Source organism: Neofelis nebulosa, chromosome 17 (genome assembly GCF_028018385.1).
Source record: "Neofelis nebulosa isolate mNeoNeb1 chromosome 17, mNeoNeb1.pri, whole genome shotgun sequence".
In the NCBI taxonomy this organism is placed as follows: domain Eukaryota; kingdom Metazoa; phylum Chordata; class Mammalia; order Carnivora; family Felidae; genus Neofelis; species Neofelis nebulosa.
Genome location: NC_080798.1, coordinates 7,298,138 through 7,324,023, shown reverse-complemented (window position 1 = coordinate 7,324,023; position 25,886 = coordinate 7,298,138). Strand labels below are relative to the sequence as shown.

Genomic DNA, 25,886 nt, shown 5'->3' with positions numbered 1-25,886 from the left:
GTGAGTTCAAGCCCTGCTTCAGGTTCTTCTGTGCTGACAGCTCGGAGCCTGGAGCCTGCTTCAGATTCTGTGTCTCCTTTCACTCTGTCCCTCCCCCACTCACTCTCTCTCTCAAAAAAAAAAAAAAGCAAATAAACAATAAAAAAGAGAGAGGGAGAGAGTCTGTCACCTCATCTCTGGAGGAAGCAGCGGCCAGACTGTGTCCACGCAGCTGGCCACTGTGGAAGATTTGCTTTTTGTTTTTTGTTTTTGTCTTTCTAAGATTATGGGGGGGGGGTGGGGTGGGTGGAGAGAAGGGATCTTTAGTCCCTAAAAGGATGAACAGAATTAGATAAATCTTGCCAGTAGTGGCTAAGAAACCAGTGCAAGAATCAGCTTATTATTATTATATTTTTATTTTATTTTATTATTATTACTTTATTTTAGAGAGAGAGAGAGCGCGCATGAATAGGGAAGGGAGGCAGAGGGAGAGAAAGAGAGAATCTTAAGCCAGCTCCATGCTCAATGTGGAGCCCCACACAGAGCTCGATCCCACGACCCTGAGATCATGACCTGAGCCAAAATCAAGAGCCAGATGCTTGGGGTGCCCGGGTGGCTCAGTGGGTTGAACATCCGACTCTCGGTTTCAGCTCAGGTCACGTTCTGGTGGTTCTCGAGTTCGAGCCTCGCATCAGGCCCTGCGCTGACAGTATGGATTCTCTCTCTCCCTCCCTCTCTTTCTGCCCCTCCCACACACTCTCTCTAAATAAATAAATAAACAAATAAACTTAAAAAAAAAACAAACATCAGATGCTCAACTGTCTTGAGCCACCCAGGCGCCCCTCAGCTCATTAGTACTGACGATTACCTTGGGTAGACAAATTAAGAGGTTTTGTTAAATTCTTCTGGATTAACATCTGTTCTTTCTTAAAGTTCTGAACCTTTTCGGGCTGCCTTACATGAACCAGTTAATTGGGATCTGGCAAGATGAAGGGAGACTTCCCCAGTCTTCAGTCAAAAATTCCCTTAAGAGTTTCTGTGTTGAGTGGGATAATATAATAAGCATTCACCGAAGCGCCTGGCGTAAGTGCTCAATATGTGTTAGTCCGTGTTACAAATGTCTCCACAGATCAATAGCTCTGGAATTTGAGAGGGTTTAGGTGAAGTGGGGCTTGTCTGCGAACATCTGGTTATTCTCTCTCTCAGGACACAAAGCCTCAGGACCTTAGCCAAATACCTGGGAAAACGTGAACCTGTCCACCACCAGCTCCTTCCTCTTCGTGGAAGCTGTCACCCTTTGAAATGATATGCCCTCCCCTCTAACCCTTTCCCTGCTCTTTACCTCTTGACCCTGTGGACCACAAGCATGGTCAGGGACGGGCCTTTTATGTCCCAGTCCAGCTAAAAGCCCCCCAAGGCTCCGAGTCCTTTTCGCTCAAGAGCGCCCCCTTCAGGCAGCATGGCAAAGCAGTGGGGAAAGATTTTTAGAGCCAGGCAGCTGTTGGGGTGTGGACACGCTCTTGGTTCCACAGATTTCTCCAGTGTGGCTTTATTTTTATTATTATTGTTATTTATTTATTTACTTATTAAAATTTTAAAATGTTTATTTATTTTTGAGACAGAGAGAGAGAGAGTGCAAGCAGGGGAGGGGCAGACAGAGAGGGAGACACAGAATCCGAAGCAGGCTCCAGGCTCTGAGCTGTCAGCATGGAGCCCCACGTGGGTCTCAAACTCACGAACCGTGAGATTGTGACCCGAGCTGAAGTTGGACGCTTAACCAACTGAGCCACCCAGGCGCCCTGTTATTTATTTATTAAATGTTTATTTATTTATTTCTGAGAGAGACAGAGACACAGAGAGAGAGAGGGTGAGAGCCAGGGGAGAGGGCAGAGAGAATCCCAAGCAGGCTTCGCTCTGTCAGCACAGAGCCCCATGCCAGGCTTGAACCCACAACCCGGGAGATCATGACCTGAACCAAAACCAAGAGTCGGTGGCTCAACCGACTGAGCCACCCAGGTGCCCCCAACATTGTTTTTTTTTTTTTTTTTAATGCAAAGGCCAACATCTCTTCTGGGCTCCTCGATTTTCTGCCTGGCAAGTAGCAACCACCCCCCATGAGAGCTTTCTGTGAAGCAATTAGGACTCTGACCTCTGGGGAAGGAGGAAGGACCTGCTCCCCTCGGAGAAATAGACCCATCTTCTCTCTTCACTGGCTGGTTGATTCAGAGCACATGGTGAGCTTTGCTTTCCATTACATTTTGAGAGCGTTCCCAGTACCATGCCCTCCTGCGATCGTTCTTCCTCAGGTTCATGGGTTGGAGGGCACAATTGCGCCCAGTCTCCACGTGGTGTCCTTGCCCTGAGGGACTTCCTGTCTTGTCGCCTAGCAGGACATCTTTACGGTGGCTGCTCTTGAACTCACTCTGAACATCTGCTTCTGTTCCTCTTCTGTAAAAATAAGTGGCTGTGTTTACTTTAGGTGAAGATTCTGCAAACTCTTCCTGCAGATGCCCAGACAGCAGACATCTCGGACTCAGCTCTGCCTGCCGTGGGCCAGAGTCCTGCATTCTTTTGAATGGGCGCAACTGTGATCCAATAAAACTTTATTTATGGACACCGGAATTGGAATTTCATATCCTTAGCACGTATCAGGAAACATTTTTCTGCTTTCGATTCCCCGCTCCCATTTATTTTTTTAAGTTTATTAGTATTATTATTTTAGTAATCTCTACACCTGACCTGGGGCTTGAACTCACCACCCCGGAGATCAGGCGTTGTAAGCTCTCCCATCTGAGCTGGCCCCTCCCCACAACCATTTAAAATGTGGAAAACACTCTTGGCTCGAAATTAGGCAGCGGGTCAGACTTGACCTGTGAGGTTAGCTGGCTGACCTCGCAAAGATGATAGGTTAATTGCCTTTAAAGTCCCTCCCACCTTTGAGAAACTGTGAGCCTGTGTGATCAGCTGCGGTGGGGGGGGGGGGGCTGTGGTGGCAGAGAAGATTTCTCTTGCCTCTCAGAATAGTGCATCCAGAGAGATGCATCCAGCTTTTCCAAATGATCGGGTCTGGAATGGGAGGACCCATGCTTGGAGACCAAGAGGGTGAGGGAGACAGAGAGAGAGAGAGAGAGAGAGAGGATGCTTGTCTTCCTCACCCTCTCCATTCCGCCTACCCTGGATCCCAGCCCTGCAGCCCGGGAGACCGTCAGTGAAACTTGATGTCCTCGTACTCCGGGCCTGTGTCCTTGGACTCCCAGGTGTCCCAGGGTCTGAGGCCCGAGAAGGTGAGGGCAGCATAATGGAGATTCTCTTGGTTACTCTCTGATTCTGAGGCTTGCGTGGATGATCTGGGTCCTGGACAAGTGTGGGGAGCAGCATGTAGCTCCTTCTGGTTTTTCTTACATTCCTGGGAGGGAGCGCCCGGAGGAGAGGCCTGGGAAGGACTGCTCGGCATGGCCTTCCGGTTCTGGTTCCGATTGCGATTGCGAGCCTGGGAGAGAAACAACCAGGCTTCCTTCCCTCCTTCTATTCTTCCTTCCCGCCTCCTCTCTTTCCTCCCTCCCTCCCCCTTCCTTCCCTCCCTCCTCTCCTTCCTCCCTCTCTCTCTCCCCTCCTTCCTCCCTTCCCTCCTTCCCCTCCTTCTCTCCCTGTCTCCTTCCTTCCTTCCCTCCTTCCACAAATACTCGAGAGCTCACCATGCACCAGACACTAATTAAGAACTGGGATTGGGGCACCTGGGTGGCTTAGTTAAGCGACTGACATCGGCTCAGGTCATGATCTCACGGTTTGTGAGTTAGAGCCCCGCCTCGGGCCCTGTGCTGACAGCTCAGAGCCTGGAGCCTGCTTCGGATTGTGGGTCTTCCTCTCTCTCTGACCCTCCCCTGCTGGCTCTCTCTCTCTCTCTCTCTCAAAAATAAATAAACATTAAAAAATTAAAAAAAAAAAAGAACTAGGATTACATCTTGGGGCAGGAACAAACAATAAACAATGTCTGTGGTTTAAGTCACCCCGGCTGCAGTCCTTTGCTATGGCAGCCAGAGCGAACACACACAGGGAGATCCGTGCAGCCCACAGCACGGTCAAGACACAGAACTGTTCCTCCCCACAAAGCTCTCCCCACCTGCTGCTCCTCTCTAGTCCTCACTGCCCTCCTGTCCCTAAACCTGGCCACTACTAATCTGTCCTCGGTCTCTACAATCTGATCGTTTGCAGGGTGTTATAAACATGGAATCCTGCATACGTGACCATTGGAGATCAGCATTTTTCCTTTTTTTTTTTTTTTTTTTGTCTCTAAGGTTTTTTCAACCAGTAGCTTCTTTCAATCATTTGTTCCTTATGATGGCTGAGTAGTATTCCACGGGGGTTAGTTGTCCGTATTTGGGTTTTTTTTTTAAGTTTATTTAAAGAGAGAGAGAAGGGGAGGGGCAGAGAGGGAGAGAGAGAGAGAGAGAGAGAGAAGCCCAAGCAGGCTCTGCACCGTCAGCACAGGGCCTGATGCTGGGCTCGAACTCACCAAAGGTGAGATCATGATGAGCTGAAATCAGGACTCAGACGCTTAACCGACTGAGCCACCCAGGTGCCTCCCTATTTGGGTTTTTAAAGGATACCATGCACACGGAAAGAGAGCCGAGAGCCGGGGGGGGGGGGGGGGCGAGAGCGGAAGCAGGGGGGCACACACAGGAAGTGGCAGAACCGGAAGAGGCGGTTTGGGTGTATTTGGAAGGGGGTCTTGCTAATGCGTTGATCGTGGGGTGGTGGAGGACAGAGGAGCGAAAGACGGGCTTGGGCAGCCAGGCGGACGTGGTGCTGTTTGCCGAGCCAGGCAGCATGGAGAGCATAAGCAGTGGAGTTAGTCCTAAATTCGACTCGGACGGGCTAAATCCGAGACGCCTGTTAGACACTCAAACAGACATGCCGCCCGGACCGTTGGATAGGAGTCTAAAGGTCAAGGGTGAGTTTGAGAGATGCAAGTTTTGGAGTCATCAGCATACAAATGTTCTCTCCTGGGGGCGCCTGGCAGGGGGACACCCCCCCCCCCCCCCCGGTTGGTTTCGGCTCAGGTCGTGATCTAATGTGGGTTCGAGCCCCGCATCAGGCTCTGTGCTGACAGCAGGGAGCCTGCTTGGGATTCTCTCTCTCTCTCTCTCTCTCTCTCTCTCTCTCTGCTTGTGCGCATGTGCACCTCCCCTCTAAATAAACTTAAAAAAAGTAAAAATAAAAATAAATAAGTAAGTAAATAAACAAATAAATGTTCTCTCCTAAAACTATCCGGCATTTGTAGAACACTTACTAGGTGCCGGCTACTATTCTAAATGTTTACAGGTTCCATGAGCATAGCGAGTACTTAGAATGATCCTAGGTAATAGATACTACTATTTCTCCCATTTTCTTTAAAAAAGTTTTTTTTAATGTTTATTTTTGAGAGAGAGAGAGTGCAAGCAGGGGAGGGGCAGAGAGAGAGGAAGGCACAGAATCCGAAGCAGGCTCCAGGCTCTGAGCTGTCAGCACACAGCCCGATGCGGGGCCCAAACTCACAGACCATGAGATCATGACCTGAGCTGAGGTCAGACTCTTAAGGACTGAGCCACCCAGGCGCCCCCATTTCCCCCATTTTAAACTAAGGCACAGAGAAGTTAAGAGACTTGTCCAAGAACACACTGCGATAAAACCAAGAGTGTACCCGGACGAGCTGACTTCAGAGCCGCGCTCTTCATCACTAAATACACGGACTCTCCATGATATTAAGAATGATCATATCATTAATTAGAATCAGTAACCTCATCGGGGTGATAAGAACGGGCGAGCTGCTACATTTTGAGCAAGTGCATGATGTGTTCTCATCCTCAAACCAGCTCTCGAAGGAAGCAGAGGAAGAAATGGAGGCTCAGAGAGAGCGAGTGATTTGGTCAAGATCTCACAGGACTCGAATCCAACACCCATACCTTTTCCACCTTGATGTCCCTTGGGGGAAAAGGGTTGGGACAGGGCAGGGGAGGGGCGAGGGCGAGGGCTGGGAGTCTGAGCAGGGAAAGTAGAGGCAGCACACGGAGCCACTCACCAGGGGACCAGGATTGGGGACCACGTTGATGTAGTCCAGGATCGTGCTTCTCCGCGTGGCCTTGGGCTTCGGCGGAGCCCCTGCCTGGGCCGGAGTCCCTGCGTGGGCCGGAGCCCCTACGTGGGCCGGAGTCCCTGCCTGGGCCTGTTTCTTCCTCAGAGTCTTCCTGCCCGGGGAACAAGACCCTTGATTGTGCGCCCTGGCACTTCCCCGGTCCCCAGCCCCGGATCCCACGCCCCATCGCGCCGGCTCCTAACTCACGTGACCAGGATGAGGCAGAGGAAAAGGAGCGTCGTGATGCCCATTCCCAGAAATATTCCGCTACCCAACGCCTTTGAGAGGAGTCCCTTCTTATCTGTGCAAGGAGACGGTCAGCCAGCTCTGAGCCTCCCCCGTTAACGTGGGGCCTCACGCCCACCTGCCACCGGGCACTCAGGCTCCAGCTCCCCTCAGGTTCCAGCTCCCATTCCAGGAATTTTATCTGCAACCCCTTCTGTCCAAGTCTTGGAAACCCCTCTGCGCCCAGGGCCCAGGCGACAGGCCTTCCAGTTTGGATTGCCCTCTGCATTCCCAGCCGCAGGTGCCACGTGCACCTTCCCAGGTCCCGCTCCAACCACAGGACCTTGCCCCTGCCCCCACTCAGCCTCCACTCGTCGGGGGTGGGGGTGGGGCCTCCAGCTGGCCCGCAGACCTGGCAACAGCAGGACCGCGGCGCTCTGTTCCCCATGTGCGTTCCGGGCCTCGCAGCTGAGTCTGAGGCCAGAGCCCAGCGGTCCCCTGAGGCTCAGGGAGCTGTTGGCCCAGGACCCCTCGGAGCTGGAGGTGACGGTCAAGGAGGCGTCGCTGTGGTTCCCCTCCAGCAGCCCCTCCCCCAGCCGCCAGCTCAGGGTGGGGGCCGGCCGGGCTCGGGCGGAGCAGGTGCAGCCCAGCGCCTCGCCCTCCCGGGAGCAGGAGGGGCCGAGCAGCCGCGGGGGGCCTGCGGGGGGGGGGGGGGGAGGGGCAGGGTCAGCGGCGCCTCTGCCCCCCAGGCCCCGTGCGTCTCGCCCCCGGGGGTCCCCACACTCACAGACCACAGAGAGAAGCAGGGAGACGTGCTGGGAGCCCAGCGAGTTCTGAGCTCGGCAGGTGAGGACTCCTTCATGCTCCGTTTGTATCTGAGGCAGCTCCAGGATCCCGGGGTCTGCGGGCTGGGAGGGGCTCAGAGTCTGTCCCCGCAGGGCCCAGCTCAGCTGGGCTGGGGGGTTGCTGTGGGCGACACAGAGCAGACGCAAGCTTTGGCCCTCCAGGGCTGGGAGGGACGTGCCATTCCCAAGGTTTTCCAGGACTGCGGGAAGGAAGAGGCAAGATCAGAGGCTCAGCTGAGGGCACAGGGACCCTTTTGCATGGCAGCATTCCAGACGCCGAGGCCCCCAGTGTGGCACCGAGAGGCCCCAGGTTCTCTGTCCCCCTTCATACCTGTCCTGTTTGCTTGTAGGGCCATCACTCTCAGGTTCTCTGGGGCATCTGAAACAGAGACAGGGTGCCGGCTCTAGAAGGGAGGGGAGGGGGGTTCCCTCAGGGCAGAGAACGGGCCTGGGAGACAAAGAGGGCAGGGCGGCCGAGCATGGAATCACCTAGTGACTGATTATCCACTGAGTGGCCCAAGGGAACAGACTGGTAAGAAGGGCTGGTCTCTATGCTTGTGATTTATAATAAAATATATAAGGGCACCTGAGTGGCTCGGTCAGTTAAGTGTCTGCCTCTTGGTTTTGGCTCAGGTCGTGAGCTCACGGTTTGTGAGTTCAAGCCCCACATCGGGCTCTCCGCTGACAGCATGGAGCCTGCTTGGGATTCTCTGTCTCCTTCTGTCTCTGCCCTTCCCCTGCTCACACACACACACACACACACACACACACACTCTCTCTCTCTCTCAAAATAAATAAACTTAAAAAAATTAAATAAATATACATATCTCTCCCATTCCTGGCATAGAGTTCCTAAAACCCTTGGAATTTCCTAAAAGACAAGCGATAAAGGTGTCTTGATATTCATAACAAACCCCTTTCAAACCACACCTGGGTTGATGTAAATGAGGTGACCGTTGGAAAGCACCTTGGGGGGGGGGGGATGGCTGGTGGCCAAAGAACCAACCTCGATGACTGAAGCTTTGGGACTTTCCATCCCTGCCCTGACTTCCGGGGAAGGGAGAGCGATTGCAGGTGGGATCGGATGGCAGTGGCCAAAGCTTTGGTCAATCCTGCCTCCGTGTCGAAGCCTCCATAAAAACCCAAGAGAATGGGGTTTGAAGAGCCTCCCTACTGGTGAACACGGGGAGGTACGCGGGCAACAGCCTTGCCCCCCACACATCTCTTCTGTCTGCTGTTGTATCATTTTATAATAACCCCCCATCCAGTAAGTGCAGTGTTCCTCTGAGTTCTGTGCCCCATTTTATCAAATCAATTGAATTCAAGGTGGGGGTGGGGGGGTCATGGGAAACTCCGATCTAGAGCCAGTTGGTCGACTTGGCTTGTGACTGGCCTCTGAGGTGGGGGCCCAAGGAGCGGGGGGACCTTGCGGGACTGAGCCCTTCACCTGTGAGATCTGCCACCACTTCCAGGTAGACAGTGTTCAACCGAGTTGAGTTGCAGAACACCCAGCTGGCGTCAGAGAATTGTGTCCCTTTCGAGCTCCGGGGCCCTGCCCCCCAGCCCCAGCCCCCCTCTTCCTTCTCCCTTTCTGGAAACCAGGCTCCTGATGGTCGCACTCACACTGCACGGAGAGGTTCAGGGTGCGGCTCTGGGAGCCACGCCTGTTCTCTGCTCGGCAGGTGTAGCAGCCTGAATCCCCAGGCATCACCCGGGTCAGCACCAGAGCCAGGGGGCCGGGGGTCCAGGGGTGAGACCAAGAGAGGATCCTGTCCTCCAGGGCCCAGCTCAGGGTGGCAGGGGACTGGCTCTCGGAAGCACAGACCAGCTGCAGGAACTGGCCTTTCTGGACTTCCAGATATGGGCTGTTTCCCTGGGGCTCCGGGGCTGCAGAGACAGAAGCCGGGAGAGAGAGAGAGAGAAGCTGAAGGAGGAACAGAGTCTCCCTCACCCTCTGTCTCCCTCGCCTCCACCCTCCGCAGAGGACCAGCCCCACCCTCCCAGGCCCTCAATACGTACCTGATGCCTTGGCTCTGGAAACGCTGATAACCAGGTCTTTGGGGACATCTGCAACAAGATTGAGACCTGGCTTGGGGGAGGACCGTGGGGCTCCTGGCAGTAAGAGGGAACCCCCTCGGGGGAAAAGAAAGCGTGATATCCTCCGGGAGGCTAGTGACGAACTGGTGTCAAAGATGCTTGTGGCTGGGGGCGCCTGGGTGGCGCAGTCGGTTAAGCTTCCGACTTCAGCCAGGTCACGATCTCGCGGTCCGTGAGTTCGAGCCCCGCGTCAGGCTCTGGGCTGATGGCTCGGAGCCTGGAGCCTGTTTCCGATTCTGTGTCTCCCTCTCTCTCTGCCCCTCCCCCGTTCATGCTCTGTCTCTCTCTGTCCCAAAAAATAAATTAAAAAAAAACGTTGAAAAAAAAACAAAGATGCTTGTGGCTGGGGAGCAGATGGCGTCCCCAAGCCCTCCCAGGGCCGAGGCAGCGTGATGCGACTCCCCACCGACCTGTCTGGATGCCCCCGCCGGCCACATCCCGCGGTGCCTGTCTGCACACCCTGATGCCCTGGCCACCAGACTCACGGGTGACGTTAAGTCGAACGGTTGTCTCTGCGCTCACGCCCTTTCTGGAGAAGTCTACCCGGCACGTGAGGTGGGTGCCGTGGTCCTGGGGTCTCGGTGTGAGAGAAAGCACTGAGAAGTAGGAGGATTTGCGTCCGGGCCCTGGGGTGGTGACGGCGGCCCCCATCCAGGAGAAAGTAGGGGCTGGACATTCCTCAAAGGCCCAGTTAAACACACAGATGAGTGTCCCCCGGCGCCCTGCTTCCAGGGTCTCTGGGATGTAGACATCGGGCTTCTGTGTCAGGGCTGGGGCAGAGAGAGGGCACAATCCTAGCCCTGGGAGGGGGTGCTGCAGGGGTGACCCCTGATCTGCTCCCCACAGTGTGTGTGTGTGTGGGGGGGTTGGGGAACGGCAGGGAGGAGGAGAGTTTCCCGCCCAGTCCTGCTGGAGCCCGGTCCATACCTGTCACTTCCAGATAGAACGGGCTTTCCACGAAATTATACCGCACGTAACTGCCTCTCTCCACCCGAAAGAAGTACTGTGCCGAGTCCTCCACCTGGGCGTCTCTGATCAGCAAGGAGCAGCTGCGGTTCTGGGGATCCCCGGTGAGCTGGAACCGGCCCCCGGAGCCACCGTGCACTTGATCCTGCTTGTTTGTGGCCACCGGTCTTCCCTTGTTCGTGTCTGTCCCGACCACGAACCAGGAGCCGAGGGCGGGGGTGTCCTCCGTCCAGCCTATCCGGGGGTAGGAGAGGGTGCAGGGCACGTGCACACACAGGCCCTCCTGCACCATCACCACGCTCGGCACTTGCAGGGAGAATCCTGGGGCCTGAGCCTGAGACCCTGAAGGAGACAGAGGGCTCAAGCTGCAAGCCCAGCCCGCGCCCCTACCCAGGCCCCTTCTGGCCCTGTGGCCCACTCACCGCCCCACAGCAGGGCCAACAGCAGTGACAGGGCCATCTCTGCACGAGGGTGCACTTGGACCTGCCCTCACACAGGCTCGTCCCCCGGACGCCTCCACTGACGAAGGGGAACCGCCAGTTGCAAAAGCTGTACCCGGGGCCAGGTGACCGGTCCTGAGCCCCACCCCCACTCGCTCCCGCCCGCCCCCCCCCCCCCCGCCCTATCTTGTCACTCTCCAGCCCCACCTCACCCGCTAGGACTCTGAATCTTTCCTGGGGGGCTGGGCGGGGCGGGGGGAGGCTGCCTGGTGCTTGGGATGGCAGAGCTGGTCCTTCTGGGGGTCCCCTGGGGGGGGGGAGGGAGTGGAAGGTGGGTGAGGCCATGGGGCCTGGGTGGGTGGAGGGTCGGGGCTCTCCCGCTGGGCCTTAGGTGGCTGACGAAGCAGAAGTGAAAGTGTACAATGAGCCTTTCTTCAGACGGGGGGCCCCTGGGGAAGGAGGGCAGTGGGGAACAGCAAGAGTGGATGCAGGAAGGGGGTTGTGGGGGGTGGGGGGCTGACGGGTCTTGCCAGTTAAAATTCAGAATCTCCAATTAAAGTTGACTTTAGAGAGCAGGGGAGGGCCAGAGAGAGAGGGGGACAAAGGATCTGGAGCGGGCTCTGTGCTGACAGCAGAAAGCCCCATCAGGGGCTCCAACTCACGAACCGTGCAGATCATGACCCTAGTTGAAGCCAGACACTTAACCGACTGGGCCACCCAGGTGCCCCAGTTAAAGTTGACTTTCAGTTAAATGATGAATGATTTTTTTTTTTTTTAGAAGTATGTCCCAAATATCGCAACGGGACATTGTTATACTAAAATTATTCGGCGTTCATATCTGAAATGCAAATTAAACTGGGCGCCTTTGTGTTTTTATTTGCCAAATCTGGTACCCCTAGGCTGGTGTCAGTCCCACCCCTTCCTCCTCACTGGGAGGGCTCGCTGATTTCCGCCCCCAGGTCCACCGGAAGCACCCATGCCAAGACCTCAGTCCACCTCTCAAGCTCCCCTTCGTCTTCTGCCTTAAGGTTGGATGCACCTACTGGTAATACCTGTTGTGATGGGAGCACCTGCCCCCACAGTCAACCTCCGTGCCTGGGACCTGGTGTGTGCAGGTGCCACACGGCCTCCTGAGGACACAGGCAAATCAGTCACGGTGTCTGACCTCAAGGGGACCCAGTTTGGTAAATGAAGCTTCTGAGAAATGGAAAAGCACTGAAGTGCTCGTAACTGCTCCCCCTCGCTGCCACCCCCCAGCCGATGCTGGGACAGATGTTCACGACAAAGGCGTGGTCACTTCTTCCTGGGAAACCAGAAGAGGCCTCCTGGAGGAGGTGACCTGTGGCCACCTCTGTCCTTGCTCTCGTGTCACGTGCTTGGGCTGCCGTAACAAAGCACCACAGACAGAACAGCTCAAATGACAGAAAACATCTTACCCGCAGTTCGGAGGCTGGAGTCCAAGACGAAGGCGTCAGTAGGGCTGGAAGAACAGGTTGGTTGCTTCCCAGGCCTCTCTCCCTGGGGTGTAGACATCATCTTCCCACTGAGCTCTCACGTGGCCATCTCTCTTTGTGTGCCTGTGTCCTGATCTCTTCGTAGAAGGACACCAGTCCTGGGGCGCCTGGGTGGCTCAGTCGGCCAACTCTTGATCTCAGCTCAGGTCATGATTTCACAGTTTGTGAGATCGAGCCCCAAATCAGGCTCTGGGCAGCACGGAGCCTGCTTGGGATGCTTTCTCTCTCTCTCTCTCTCTCTCTCTCTCTGCCTCCTCCCTGCTTGCACTCTCTCTCAAAATAGATAAACATAAAAAAAAAAAAAAGGACACCAGCCTACTGGACTTGAGCTTGCTCTATGGCCTTGCTTTAAGTGAATTACCCCTTTAAAGGCCCTATCTCCACATACAGTCACATTTGCAGGTACTGGGGTTAAGGCTTCAACATATGAACGTGGCAAAGGGGGCACAATCCAGCCCCTAATACCCACCTCCTTCTGCACTCTGATCCAGGTCCCCACTGCCCAACCTGGGCTCTATCAGGGGAGAGCCAGGGTCCCTTTTCCCAGGGTAGGCTCTTGTCTAGAGATGTCACAGCATGGAGCTCACAGAGGAGGGGCCTCCCAGAGAGGAGGGAGGACTGGGTCTTGACATGGGCTTGCCCTGATTGTGTGCAGACAATTCCTTGATTTTCAGATTGTACTTAGTTGTGGAAGATGATAACATGGAGGAGGGGGGAGATTTGAGTCCACGGGATGTCCCTGTACATTTCTTTGCAACTCCTGTGAGTCTAAAGGTTCTTCAAAATGAGGTTAAAAGCCTGGGTGGCTCAGCCAGTTGAGTGTCTCTTTTTTTAAAAATTATTATTATTTTAATGTTTTTGTTTATTTTTGAGACAGCGAGAAAGCACGAGCTGGGGGGACGGGTGCAGAGAGAGAGAGGGAGACAGGAACCAAAGTGGGCTCCATGCTGACCGTAGAGAGCCCGATGCAGGCTCAAACTCACGAGTGGTGAGATCATGACCTGAGCCGAAGTCAGATGCTTAGCCAACTGAGCCACCCAGGTGCCCCTTTTTTTTTAATTATTTTTGAGAGAAAGAGACACAGAGCATGAGCAGAGAGAGAGGGAGACACAAAATCGGAAGCAGACTCCAGACTCTGAGCTGTCAGCACAGAGCCCGATGCTGGGCTCAAACCCACGAACCATGAGATCATGACCTGAGCTAAAGTCAGACACTTAAATGACTGAGCCATCCAGGCACCCAGATCTGACTCTTGATTTCAGCTCAGGTCATGATCTCACGATCATGGGATTGAGCTCTGTGTTGGGCTCCATGCTGAGCATGGAAACCGCCTGGGATTCTCTCTCTCTCCTTCCCTCTGTTCCTCTCCCCAGCTCACTCTATCTCTCTCTTTCAAAAATAAAAATAAAAAGCAAGCCAAAATAGATAACCACAAAACACAACAACAATAAACGAGCTGATGACTGTAAATTGTATCTCAGCCCTGACCCTTCCCTGTCTATTAGACACCTACTCAGGAATCTGCAGTGTGCATTTCAAGCTTAACATGCATCATGCAGCACTATTTCTCACCACAAGCCTGCTTTTCATCTCTCTAAATATTATGCGGCACCAAGCCCTGCCCACACCTGAGCATTGGCCTGACGGCTTCCTTTACTTTCTTTACTCCCATGTACAATTACCCACAAGACCCATCAGCTCAACTTCTTAGGTATTAAAAAAATTCCATCCACTTATCCCCACCCCCACTACCATTCATTACTCTCATCCAAGATGTCTCAATCTTAGCACCATTGACACTTTTTTTTTTTTTTTCAATTTGGGGCAGTTGCCTGGGTGGCTCAGTTGGCTAAGCATCTGACACTTCATTTGGGCTCAGGTCATGATTTCACAATTTGTGGGATGAGCCCTGTGTTGGACTCCACACTGACAGCACGGGAGCCTGCTTAGGATCCTCTCTCTCCCTCTGTCTCTGCCCCTCCCTTGCTTATCTCTCTCTCTCGCTCTCTCTCTCTCAAAAATTAAAAAAAAATTTTTTATATAGAGAGAGAGCGCAGGGGAAAGGCAGAGGGAAACGGAGAGAGAGACTCTCAAGCAGCCCCCACTTGGAGCTCAATCTCATGACTATGAGATCATGACCTGGGCCGAAATCAAGAGTTGGATGCTCAACAGACTGAGCCACCCAGGCTGACCAGCACTACTGACACTTTGAGTCAAATAGTTCCTGAGGGGTGGGGTCCCTGGCAGGATGTTCATCAGTAGCCTTGGCCTCCAGCCTTCAGATGTCAGTAGCATCCCGTCCACCCCAGCTGTGACAACTAAAAACACTCCAGACATTGCCACCTGTCCCCTGGATGGCAGAATCACCCTCAATGGAGAGTCAGTTCCTGGGTCCAAGCCATCACCCTCACTCATCTGTAGGACAGCAGTGACTGATTGATTATTCCTGCTTCTAGTTTGCTCTCTCCAAGGTGCCTTGTCAACACAGCAGCCAGAGTTACTTTTCAATTAGGGACACCTGGGTGACTCAGTCGGTTACCCATCTGACTTCAACTCAGGTCATGATCTCGTGGTTCATGAGTTCAAGCCCCGAGTTAAGCTCTGTGCTGACAGCTTGGAGCCTGGAGCCTGCTTCCAATTCCGTGTCTCCCTCTCTCCCTCTGCCCCTCCCCTGCTCCCGTGCTCTCTCTTTCTCTCTCTCAGAAATAAATAAACATTAAAAAATGTTTTCAAATATAAATCAGACCGAGTCCCTCTCTTACTTAAAAGTTGCAGTGGTGTCCTGTTATATTTAGGAGAAAATCCAAACTGCTCACCCTATCTCCCGATGACCTCCCCAAACTCACTTTGAACCCTCTTTTGCTTTGCTTTTGCATTCCACCAGTGATCCCAGCTCTGTTTCTCACATTTACTAAGTTTGTTCCCACTTGGGGGGCAGTGATGTGTGACACTTGGGGTTGTCACTTCCAGGAATGCTCTTCCCATGGCTGCCCCTCCCACTGTTCTCAGTTCAGAGTTGTCCCCAACATTTCCCCACCCCCACACCCTTCTGAATTCCCTGTGGCTTCTTGGGCCTCCCTCAGAATTCTCCACCCTTCCTTAGTGTGACCAGATCACCTCTGCCCATCCCCCAGCCTTGGCCAGACAAGGGCCAAGCAGCTAGCTGAGGCCATGAGAATCTTTTTTGGGCCAAAGAATGTTCAGATTTTTTCTGAAAGTATTCTTTTATTTAAAAAAAAATGTTTAGGGGCGCCTGGGTGGCTCAGTCGGTTGAGCTTCCGACTTCAACTCAGGTCTGATCTCACAGTCTGTGATTTCGAGCCCTGCATCGGGCTCTGTGCTGACAGCTCAGAGCCTGGAGCCTGCTTCAGATTCTGTGTCTCCCTCTCTCTCTGACCCTCCCCCATTCATGCTCTGTCTCTCTCTGTCTCAGAAATAAATAAACATTAAAAAAAATTAAAAAAATAAATTTAAAAACATGTTTATTTATTTTAGGGGCACCTGGGTGGCTCCTTCTGTTGAGTGTCTGACTTCGGCTGAGGTCACGATCTCCCAGTTTGTGAGTTTGAGCCTGGCACCAAGCTCTGTACTGACAGCTTGGAGCTTGGACCCTGCGTCGGATTCTGGGTCTCCCTCCTTCTCTCTCTGCCCCATCCCTTCTTGTACTCTGTCTCTCTCTCTCGCTCGCTCTCAAAAATAAATAAACGTTAAAAAAAAGAAAATGTTTATTTTTGGGAGAAGGAGAGCCGGTGAGGGGCAGAGAGGGAGGGAGAGAGAGAATCCCAAGCAGGCTCCAGGCTGTCAGCACAGAGCCTCACCTAGGTCTTGAACTCATCTTGACCAGAGCAGAAATCAACTGACTGAGCCCCCGAGGCACCCCTGAACGGATTCCTTTAGAACAAACACCCAGCCCTGCAAGCCTCCCCTCTTGCTTCATTAATAGATGTTGAGCATGGGCTCAGGCTCCCTCCACCCCTGAACTCACAATGGGGTCAAAGGTAGATAGGTGGATGGGTGGGGGTGGAGGGTAGGTAAAGGGGCGGGAGAGGTTGGGGAGGGGAGAGAGAGAGAGGTAATTAGTTCAGGATTCTGCCCCAGGAGGGTGCAGGGATGTGGACCTGAGGACCAGAGCCATGCGAGGCGGGGTCCCAGTGCAGGATGAAGAGTCCAGGTCTGGCTGTAGTGGAGGCCCTGAGTGTGGTGAGGAGCCTTTATCTGGGGAAGGGGGCATCTTAGACAAACCCACCCCCCAACACGCACACACACCAGCCTCTTCCTGCGGCTTGTCCCGCACGCGACCTGTCCCTGGGGCTTCCGTTGCCTCTACTGCAGCTCCGCACGTAGCCCCCAGGAGGCGCTCCGTCCCCGCAGCTGCGACTGACCCCTCTGGAGCCCCAGGCCCCAGGGTCTGTGCGGTCTTGGTCGTGGAGAACTCGGGGAGTATTTCTCCCGTGCCGCACACATTTGCAAACGGGGCTCTTCCCAAAAGGGTGCATTCGTTCTCACTGCACCTAGAAATTATGACTGCTCCTTTCACTGCACCTCAATAAACACAGTCTCTGCCAGGGAGAGCCTACTAAAGCAGTCATGGGAACCACTCTTCTTCCTTCCCCTGCCACAAAATAATTTTATTTTATTTTTTTTATTTAACGTTTATTTATTTTTTTTTTAATTTTTTTTTCAACGTTTTTTATTTATTTTTGGGACAGAGAGACAGAGCATGAACGGGGGAGGGGCAGAGAGAGAGAGGGAGACACAGAATCGGAAACAGGCTCCAGGCTCCGAGCCATCAGCCCAGAGCCTGAGGCGGGGCTCGAACTCACGGACCGCGAGATCGTGACCTGGCTGAAGTCGGACGCTTAACCGACTGCGCCACCCAGGCGCCCCTCGTTTATTTATTTTTGAGAGAGAAAGGGAGAGCGGGGGAGGGGCGGAGAGAGAGAGAGAGAGAGAGAGAAAGCAAGCTTCCTGCCTGTCAGCCCAAAGCCCAACATGGGGCTCAAACCCATGAACCATGAGATCACGACTTGAGCTGAAGCCAGACATTCAGCTGACTGAGCCACACAGGTGCCCCTAACCGCCCCCCCCCCCCAATTTTTTTTTAAGTTTATTTTTATTTATTTTGAGAGGGAGAGATAGAGAGCAAGTGGAGGAGGGGCAGAGACAGAGGCAGGGAGAGAGAATCCCAACCAGGCTCTACATTGTCAACGCAGAGCCCAACTCAGGGCTCGAATTCACGAACCGAACTCACCTGAGCCAAAGTCAGGAGTCAGAGGCCCAACCAACTGAGCGGCCCAGGGGCCCCTACCCTCCCCCAAATTTAAAACACTTCAGTACTGCCCCTGCTCACACAGTGTTCTCAAATGGAGTCCCACCCAGGCACACTCACCATGTGATGGCTGCATAAGAAAACACATTCCTGTGTTATCTTCATCCATCCAGCCGCTATAACAGAATTACCACAGACCGGGTGGTTTAAGGAAGGAACACTCACTTCTCTCAGTCCTGGAGGCTGGAAATCCAAGATCTAGGCGCTGGCAGATTCCATGTCTGGTGAGAGCCCACTTTCTGGTTCACAGATGGCCATTTTCTAAAACGCCATGCCCTCATGTGGTGGAAAGGGCAAGGGAGTCTTTGGGCCCTCTTTTACACAAGGGCGCTAATCCCATTCATGAGGGTGCCACCCTCATGACCTAATGACATCCTAAAGGTACCACCTCTTACTATCATCACATTGGTGGGTAGGTTTGAACATACAGATTTTGGGGGGACCCAGTCTATAGCACGTGGTCTTACTCAGGTCCCACTGTCTAAGTTGGGGTCGTGTAATATCACACACAGGCAGCCTCAGCGGGGCCTTCCCTTTTCTCTTCAAGTCAAGATGGCATATTAAAAAGCAAGATGCTGAGAGAAATACTGATCTAGGATACATTTGGATTCGCTAATTTCTAGTAAAGGGAAAATTCTGCAGGTTCAGTATTTTATTATCAGATGTGATTGCTACTCACTGGTGTGTGTTTTGACACTCAGTGTGAAGTATCCGTTTTCCAAAGTGAAATGCCAGCTCTTTACGTGAAGAACCAAGACTATCGGTGATGTGATCCCCATTTACTTCTCAACTTCCTATCTTTTTGCTCTATTATTTTCATTTTTTTCCCTTTAATAAAGAGTAAAGCAGACCCTGCTGGCATTCACAGCCAGGCCCCGGTGTTCTCCTATTAAATATAAATGATCATCAGTAAAACTAAAAAGCAACCGACAGAATAGGAGAAGATATTTGCAAACGACGTATCAGATAAAGGGTTAGTATTCAAAATCTATAAAGAACTTATCAAACTCAACATCCAAAAGACAAATAATCCAGTGAAGCAATGGGCAAAAGACATGAATAGACACTTCTCCAAGGAAGACATCCTGATGGCCAACCGACACATGAAAAAATGCTCAACATCACTCATCATCAGGGAAATACAAGTTAAAACCACAATGAGATACCCCCTCACATCAGTCAGAATGGCTAACATTAACAATTCAGGCAACAACAGATGTTGGCGAGGATGTGGAGAAAGAGGATCTCCTTTGCACTGCTGGTGGGAATGCAAACTGGGGCAGCCACTCTGGAAAACAGTATGGAGGTTACTCAAAAAACTAAAAATAGAACTACCCTACGACCCAGCAATTGCACTACTAGGTGTTTATCCAAAGGATACTGGTATGCTGTTTCGTAGAGACACATGCACCCCCATGTTTATAGCAGAACTATCAACAATAGCCAAAGTATGGAAAGAGCCCAAATGTCCATCAATGGATGAATGGATAAAGAGGATGTGGTATATACATACAATGAAGTATTACTCAGCAATCAAAAAGAATGAAATCTTGCCATTTGCAACTACATGGATGGAACTGGAGGGTATTATGCTAAGCAAAATTAGTCAGAGAAAGACATATCATATGACTTCACTCATATGAGGAATTTAAGACACAGAACAGATGAACACAAGGGAAAGGAAGCAAAAATAATATAAAAACAGGGAGGGGGACAAAACATAAGAGACTCTTAATTATGGAGAACAAACAGAGGGTTACTGGAGGGGTTGTGGGAGAAGGGGATGGGCTAAATAGGTAAGGGGCATTAAGGAATCTACTCCTGAAATCATTGTTGCACTGTATGCTAACTAATTTGGATATAAATTTAAAAACATAATAAAATAAAATAAAATAAAATAAAATAAAATAAAATAAAATAAATATAAATGATCATGGGACACTTGGGTGGCTCAGTCGGTTAAGCATCCGACCTTGGCTCAGGTCATGATCTCGAGGTTCACCAGTTCAAGCCACGCATCGGGCTCTGTGCTGACAGCTCAGAGCCTGGAGCATGCTTCAGATTCTATGTCTCCCTCTCTCTCTGCCCCTCCCCACTCGTGCTCTGTCTCTTTCTCTCTCTCTCAAAAATAAAAAGCCTAAAAAAAAATTTTTTTTAAATGATCTCACAGGATATCACACCAGACGAGTCCACTCTGTGACTGAGATGGAACAAGGTAAGGATGAGGATTCTCCATAGTCCTGTCTTAACACAGACACAAACAAGAACAGTCTAAGCTACAAAATGACCACACAGCAGCCCACCCCATCCTGCCCCTAATCCAGAGTAACATGAATGACTGCGCGAATATTTACCAAATGTGGCTTTAGCCTTTGCTATGGACTGAATGCTGTATCTTCCCCCCAACATTCAAGTGTTGAGGCCCGAATCCCCGGTGCCGTGGTATTTGGAGGTGCGGCCTTTGGGAGGTGATTAGGTTAGGAGGGTAGAGTTTCCTGAATGAGATTTGTGTGCCCTTATAAAAGAGACCCTAGACGGCACCCTTACCCCTTCTGCCACATGAGGACAAGTGAAAAGCCCTCCATGAACCAGGACGTGTGTTCTCACAAGACACCGGATATGTTGGTGTCTTGATCTTGAATTTCTCAGCCTTCAGAACTGTGAGAAATAAATTTCTGTTGTCCATAAGCTACCCAGTGTGTGGTGCTTTGTTATAGCGGCCTGAACTGACTAAAACAGATACCCCTGGGAGCTCAGAGACATCACTTGGTGAGCTGGCATTTATTCATGTAACTAAAACCCTTGTCAAGCTATTAAACATTTTTGTCATTCTAGAAAATACTATCCATCATGCCCTTCCCTACCAGTACCAGTATTCAGAGTTAGAGCCTCTGCCCTGTGGATAGGGGGCAGCTTGAAGAAGAGAGCCTCTAACTTCTCAGCTGTGTTCACCTGGAATTTAGGGTCTTCAACACGTAGCTGGCAGGGGATGAGAAGTGGGGTAGCCGCCTGCCCTTTCATAGGAGGGTGCCGTAGCCCTCAACTTCAGACTTGGAGGAGAGGGTGCCTGTATTCTTGCTTCATCCCACTGGAATGGAGTTTCTATCATCCTGAACCAGAACAGGAATGGGAGTGGAATCAGCAACATTATTCTTAAAAGCCAAAACTGGGAATGATTGAAATGTCCCTCGGCTGGTGAATGCATAAATGAAATGTGGTGTATATTCATAGAATGTACTAACATTGAGAATAAAATGCCACTAACTAATGGCACGTGTTCTAACATGTTTGGACCTCAAAAACCTAATGTCTGGTGAAAGATATCAGGCACAACAGACTTTATATTATGTGATTCGATGTATATGAAATATTCATAAAATAGTTCATTAGAGACTGAAAGCAGATCAATGAGTTCCTGGAGCTGTGAAAGGACTGGTATTGATTACAAATGGGCACAAGGGTCCTCTTTAGGCTAATAAAAATGTGTGACAATGACTACACAACTCTATAAATTTACTAAAAAAGCCATTGAACTGTACACTTACAATGAATTAATTTTGTGTTATATAAGTTGTATCTTAATAAAACAGTTATTAAAAATTCAAGGGGGTGGGGGAGCACCTGGCTGGCTCAGTCAGTAGATTATGTAACTCTTAATCTTGGGGTTGAGAGTTGGGTGTAGAGATCACTTACGAAAATTAAAATCTTTAAAATAAATAAATAAAAAACATAAAAGACCTAGGAATAAACCTAACCAAAGAGGTGAAAAGTCTATACACTGAAAACTATAGAAAGCTTATGAAATAAATTGAAGAAGACACACTAAAAAATGGAAAAATATTCCAAGTTCTTGGATTGGAAGAACAAATATTGTTAAACTGTCAATACTACCCAAAGCAATCTACATATTCAAAGCAATCCCTATCAAAATAACACCAGCATTCTTCACAGAGCTAGAACAAACAATCCTAAAATTTGTATGGAACCAGAAAAGACCCCAAATAACCAAAGCAATCCCGAAAAAGAAAACCAAAGCTGGAGGCATCACAATCCTGGATGTCAAGCTGTATTACAAAGCTATAAGTATCAAGACAGTATGGTACTGGCACAAAAACAGACACTCAGGATCAATGGAACAGAAGAGAGAACTCAGAAATGGACCCACAAACACATAGCCAACTAATCTTTGACAAAGCAGGAAAGAACACCCAATGGAATAAAGACAGTCTCTTCAGCAAGTGGTGCTGGGAAAACTGGACAGCGGCATGCAGAAGAATGAACCTGGACCACTTTCTTACACCATACACAAAAAGAAACTCAAAATGGATGAAAGACCTAAACATAAGACAGGAAGCCTTCAAAATCCTAGAGGAGAAAGCTGGCAAAAACCTGTTTGATCATGGCCACAGCAACTTCTTACTCAACACATCTCCGGAGGCAAGGGAAACAAAAGCAAAAATGAACTATTGGGACCTCATCAAAACAAAAAGCTTCCGCACAGAGAAGGAAACAGTCAGCAAAACTAAAAGGCAACCAATGGAATGGGAGAAGATATTTGCAAGTGACATATCAGATAAAGGGTTAGTATCCAAAATCTATAAAGAACTTATCAAACTCGACATCCAAAAGACAAATAATCCAGTGAAGCAATGGGCAAAAAGACACGAATAGACACTTCTCCAAAGACGTCCAGATGGCCAACCGACACATGAAAAAATGCTCAACATCACTCATCATCAGGGAAACACAAGTTAAAACCACAATGAGATACCCCCTCACATCAGTCAGAATGGCTAACATTAACAACTCAGGCAACGACAGATGTTGGCGAGGATGTGGAGAAAGAGGATCTTTTTTGCACTGCTGGTGGGAATGCAAACTGGTGCAGCCACTCTGGAAAACAGTATGGAGGTTCCTCAAAAAATTAAAAATAGAACTACCCTACGACCCAGCAATTGCACTACTAGGTATCTATCCAAAGGATACAGGTGTAGTGTTTGAAAGAGACACACACACCCCAATGTTAATAGCAGCACTATCAACAATAGCCAAGTATGGAAAGAACCCAAGTGTCCATCAATGGATGGATGGATAAAGAGGATGTGGTATACACATACAATGGAGTATTACTCGGCAATCAAAAAGAATGAACTCTTGCCATTTGCAACCACGTGGATGAAACTAGGGGTATTATGTTAAGCAAAATTAGTCAGAAAAAGACGAATATCATATGACTTCACTCATATGAGGAATTTAAGACACAGAACAGACGATCACAGGGAAAGGAAGCAAAAATAATATAAAAACAGGGAGGGGGACAAAACATAAGAGACTCTTAATTATGAAGAACAAACAGAGGTTTACTGGAGAGGTTGTGGGAGGGAGGATGGCTAAATGTATAAGGGGCATTAAGGAAGACACTTGTTGGGATGAGCACTGGATGTTATACATAGGGGATGAATCACTGGGATCTACTCCTGAAATCATTATTGCACTATATGCTAACTAACTTGGATGTAAATTTAAAAATTGATTGATTAATTAATTTAAAAAAGAAATAAAGATATTTTTTAAATTAAATAAATAAATAAACAAACAGTCTGCTGGAGACTTCTGCTTCTGAGCATGAGAGAGTCATAGGGTCCAGAATTATCCTCCTGTAAACAACTAGGATATCAAACAAAATACAAGAAACTTCTCTTTTCATACATGGAAGAAGGGTGATCCTTGAGAGAAGGACAAAAATGAGGTGAACCATATAATCACTGACGTTTTCTGTGAGGAGTTTGTTTGTAGATAGCAGAGTAAGAAAAAGGGTAAGGGCACCATGAAAGGGACTGAAATTTCACTGAGTTGAGCAGCCAGACTTTGAAGGTTAGGAAGCTGATGCGGCTAAAATATGTAGGTCAGAGTTTCAGACAGGAGTATTGTGGAGAAAGGGTTCAGAGTCTCCATGAAAGGTCCTGGAGTCGTTGGATCTGCGCAAGCATAGGGTGAAACCCCATGAACCCGAATGAGAACAATTTCTAAGGAGAGAGCAATTACCAGAGAGTTATTAGTTGGAAGATTCCCAGAGCTCACAAAGGGCTTGGACATGTGTATATTCCCTCCAGCCAGAGTAAAGATACCTTCTTGAATCTATGGAGTATTCAGTGAAAGCTCCAAAAGGGTGATGGCATTCAAGTGACAGAAAATTAGCCCAACACTAGACCTATCTTAGGAGGGGCTAAAATTAAAAAGTCTTAAAAATATTGGCCCAACATGCTAGTAACCTAACTGCCTTTATTTTTTTTTAATTTTTTCAACGTTTATTTATTATCGAGAGGCAGATATTATCATCGAGGGCGACAGAATATGAGCAGGGGAGGGGCAGAGAGAGGAGGAGACACAGAATCTGAAGCAGGCTCCAGGCTCTGAGCTGTCAGCACAGAGCCCGACACGGGGCTCGAACTCACAAACTGCAAGATCATGACCTGAGCTGCAGTCGGTTGCTTAACCATCTGAGCCACCCAGGCGCCCCCCTAACTGCCTTTAAAAAAAAAAAAACAATGTTTTTAAAGAAATACAACAAAAGCATGCACTCAGCCACATAAAACTGACACTGTCCAGCACTCAGTGAAAACTTACCAGACATACAAAGAATTATGAACACGTGACACTCAACAGAAAAATTCATCCAATGGGATCAGGGTCAGACATGACACAGGAGGCAGATCTAGGAGACAAAGACACTAAAAAACTGATTATAAGTATGTGCCATATATACTCCAGGATGTAAAGGAAAACGTCACCATTATATGGAGAAGAAGTGTAAGATTAAAAAGAAAGGAAATGTAACTTAAAAAAAAATTTTTAAGTTCATTTACTTATTTTGAGAGAGTGAGAGAGAACAAATGGGGAGGGGCAGACTGAAGGAGAGACAGAATCCCAAGCAGGGTCTGCACCATGAGTGCAGAGCCCAATGCAGGGCTTGAATTCACGAACCGTGAGATCAAGACCTGAACTGAGATCAAGAGTCAGACGCCTAACCGACTGAGTCACCCAGGCGCCCCAAAGGAAACGCAACTTTTAAAGAAGAAAATAAAAAAAGAAAGAAAGAAAGAAGAAAATATATTATCTGAGATGAGAGTTCCACTGAATAAGATCAACAGCAGATTCAACATTGTAGAATGATCGGTGAACTTGGAGATGTATCAGTAGATCCTGTTCAAACAGCAGAATATAGAGGAAAAAAAGGCTGGAAAATGGCAGATGTTCAGGGCCCTAAGAGATATTATCAGGCCACATAACCATATGTAAAAGGACAGGCCCAGAGGATATGAGAGAATAAGAATAGAAAAAAAGAATTGAAATAAATATTGGCTTCAATTTTTACAAGTTTGATCAGTGTTATAAATCCACGGATCCAAGGTACTCAACAAATTCCAAGCAGGATAATATTTTCTCTCTCTTTGTTTTCCCCTCTACCACTCCCCCCATCTTCCTGTCTCTTCCTACACACACACACACACAGACACACACACACACACCCGAAGGCATATATTAACCAAATGATTTAAACCCAGGGAAAAAGAGAAAATATTAAAACCAGCCAGAGAAAAAGACAAACTACAAACAAAGAAAGATAAGAATTACAGAATTCTCACAAGAAACTATGAAAACCAAAAGAATTTGAAGAACTGAAAGGGAAGACAATGTTATCCTAAAATTCTTTACCCAATAAAAAATATCTTTCCAAGCTAATGTAAACAGAAGCTTTTAGACAAAAAAGAGCTGAGAGAATTCATCACCAGCATACCTATGCCACAAGAAATATAAGAAAACATTTCAGGCACAAGGAAAGTGATGCTGTAGAGAAATCTTAATGTATACAAGGAAATTAAGAGCAATCGAGTGGTTAATATGTGGATAAACATGAAATGGTTTCTTTTTCTAATAAAAGAGATCTCTTTATAACAACTCAGGAAACAACAGATGTTGGCGAGGATGTGGAGAAAGAGGAACCCTCTTGCACTGCTGTGGAGAATGCAAACTGGTGCAGCCGCTCTGGAAAACAGTATGGAGGTTTCTCAAAAAATTAAAAATATAGAACTACCCTATGACCCAGCAATTGCACTACTAGGTATTTATCCAAAGGATACAGGTGTGCTGTTTCGAAGGGGCACGTACACCCCAATGTTAATAGCAGCACTATCAACTATAGCCGAAGTATGGAAAGAGCCCAAATGTCCATCGATGGATGAATGGATAAAGAAGATGTGGTATATAGATACACAATGGAGTATTACTCGGCAATCAAAAGGAATGAAATCTTGCCATTTGTAACTATGTGGATGGAACTGGAGGGTATCATGCTAAGCGAAATTAGTCAGTCATAGA

At 49.4% G+C, this 25,886-nt stretch overlaps 1 protein-coding gene and 1 long non-coding RNA gene across 10 annotated transcripts; one reads left to right on the top strand and one right to left on the bottom strand.

Moving 5' to 3' along the window:
* Positions 1-1,512: 1,512 nt before the first annotated feature.
* LOC131499858 (sialic acid-binding Ig-like lectin 10) lies at positions 1,513-23,786 on the bottom strand. 9 transcript variants are annotated; one of them, XR_009256085.1, is made up of 12 exons: positions 10,647-10,800; positions 10,186-10,566; positions 9,744-10,028; positions 9,181-9,330; positions 8,785-9,048; positions 7,493-7,540; positions 7,104-7,361; positions 6,729-7,013; positions 6,299-6,392; positions 6,038-6,203; positions 3,135-3,469; positions 1,513-2,427 (listed from the first exon to the last, which is right to left on the bottom strand). XR_009256085.1 is itself a non-coding variant. In XM_058708312.1 (12 exons), exons 2-11 carry the CDS (start codon positions 10,514-10,516, stop codon positions 3,185-3,187), a joined length of 2,064 nt encoding a protein of 687 aa, XP_058564295.1. In that variant the 5' UTR covers positions 10,517-10,566; positions 20,460-23,786; the 3' UTR covers positions 1,513-2,427; positions 3,153-3,184. The 9 variants fall into 9 exon arrangements, 8 of the variants coding, with proteins under 8 accessions (XP_058564295.1, XP_058564292.1, XP_058564293.1 ...); XM_058708312.1 differs by lacking the exon at positions 10,647-10,800 and adding an exon at positions 20,460-23,786 and having other exon boundaries at positions 3,153-3,469; positions 9,181-9,228; XM_058708309.1 differs by having other exon boundaries at positions 3,153-3,469.
* Positions 11,442-20,195, top strand: LOC131499951 (uncharacterized). Its single transcript, XR_009256122.1, has 2 exons — positions 11,442-12,156; positions 19,678-20,195. It is a non-coding gene; the product is annotated as an uncharacterized LOC131499951 (long non-coding RNA).
* Positions 23,787-25,886: the final 2,100 nt, after the last annotated feature.

Bases quoted from the DNA above. Each gene is read 5' to 3' on its own strand.
- LOC131499858 (XM_058708309.1), bottom strand. From the start codon at position 10,683: ATGGCCCTGTCACTGCTGTTGGCCCTGCTGTGGGGCG. The intron at 6,204-6,298 runs GTGAGTTAGGAG...TTCCCCGGGCAG, and splicing joins CTCTGCCTCATCCTGGTCAC to GAAGACTCTGAGGAAGAAAC. The intron at 3,470-6,037 runs GTGAGTGGCTCC...TTTCTCTCCCAG, and splicing joins TCCCCAATCCTGGTCCCCTG to GCTCGCAATCGCAATCGGAA.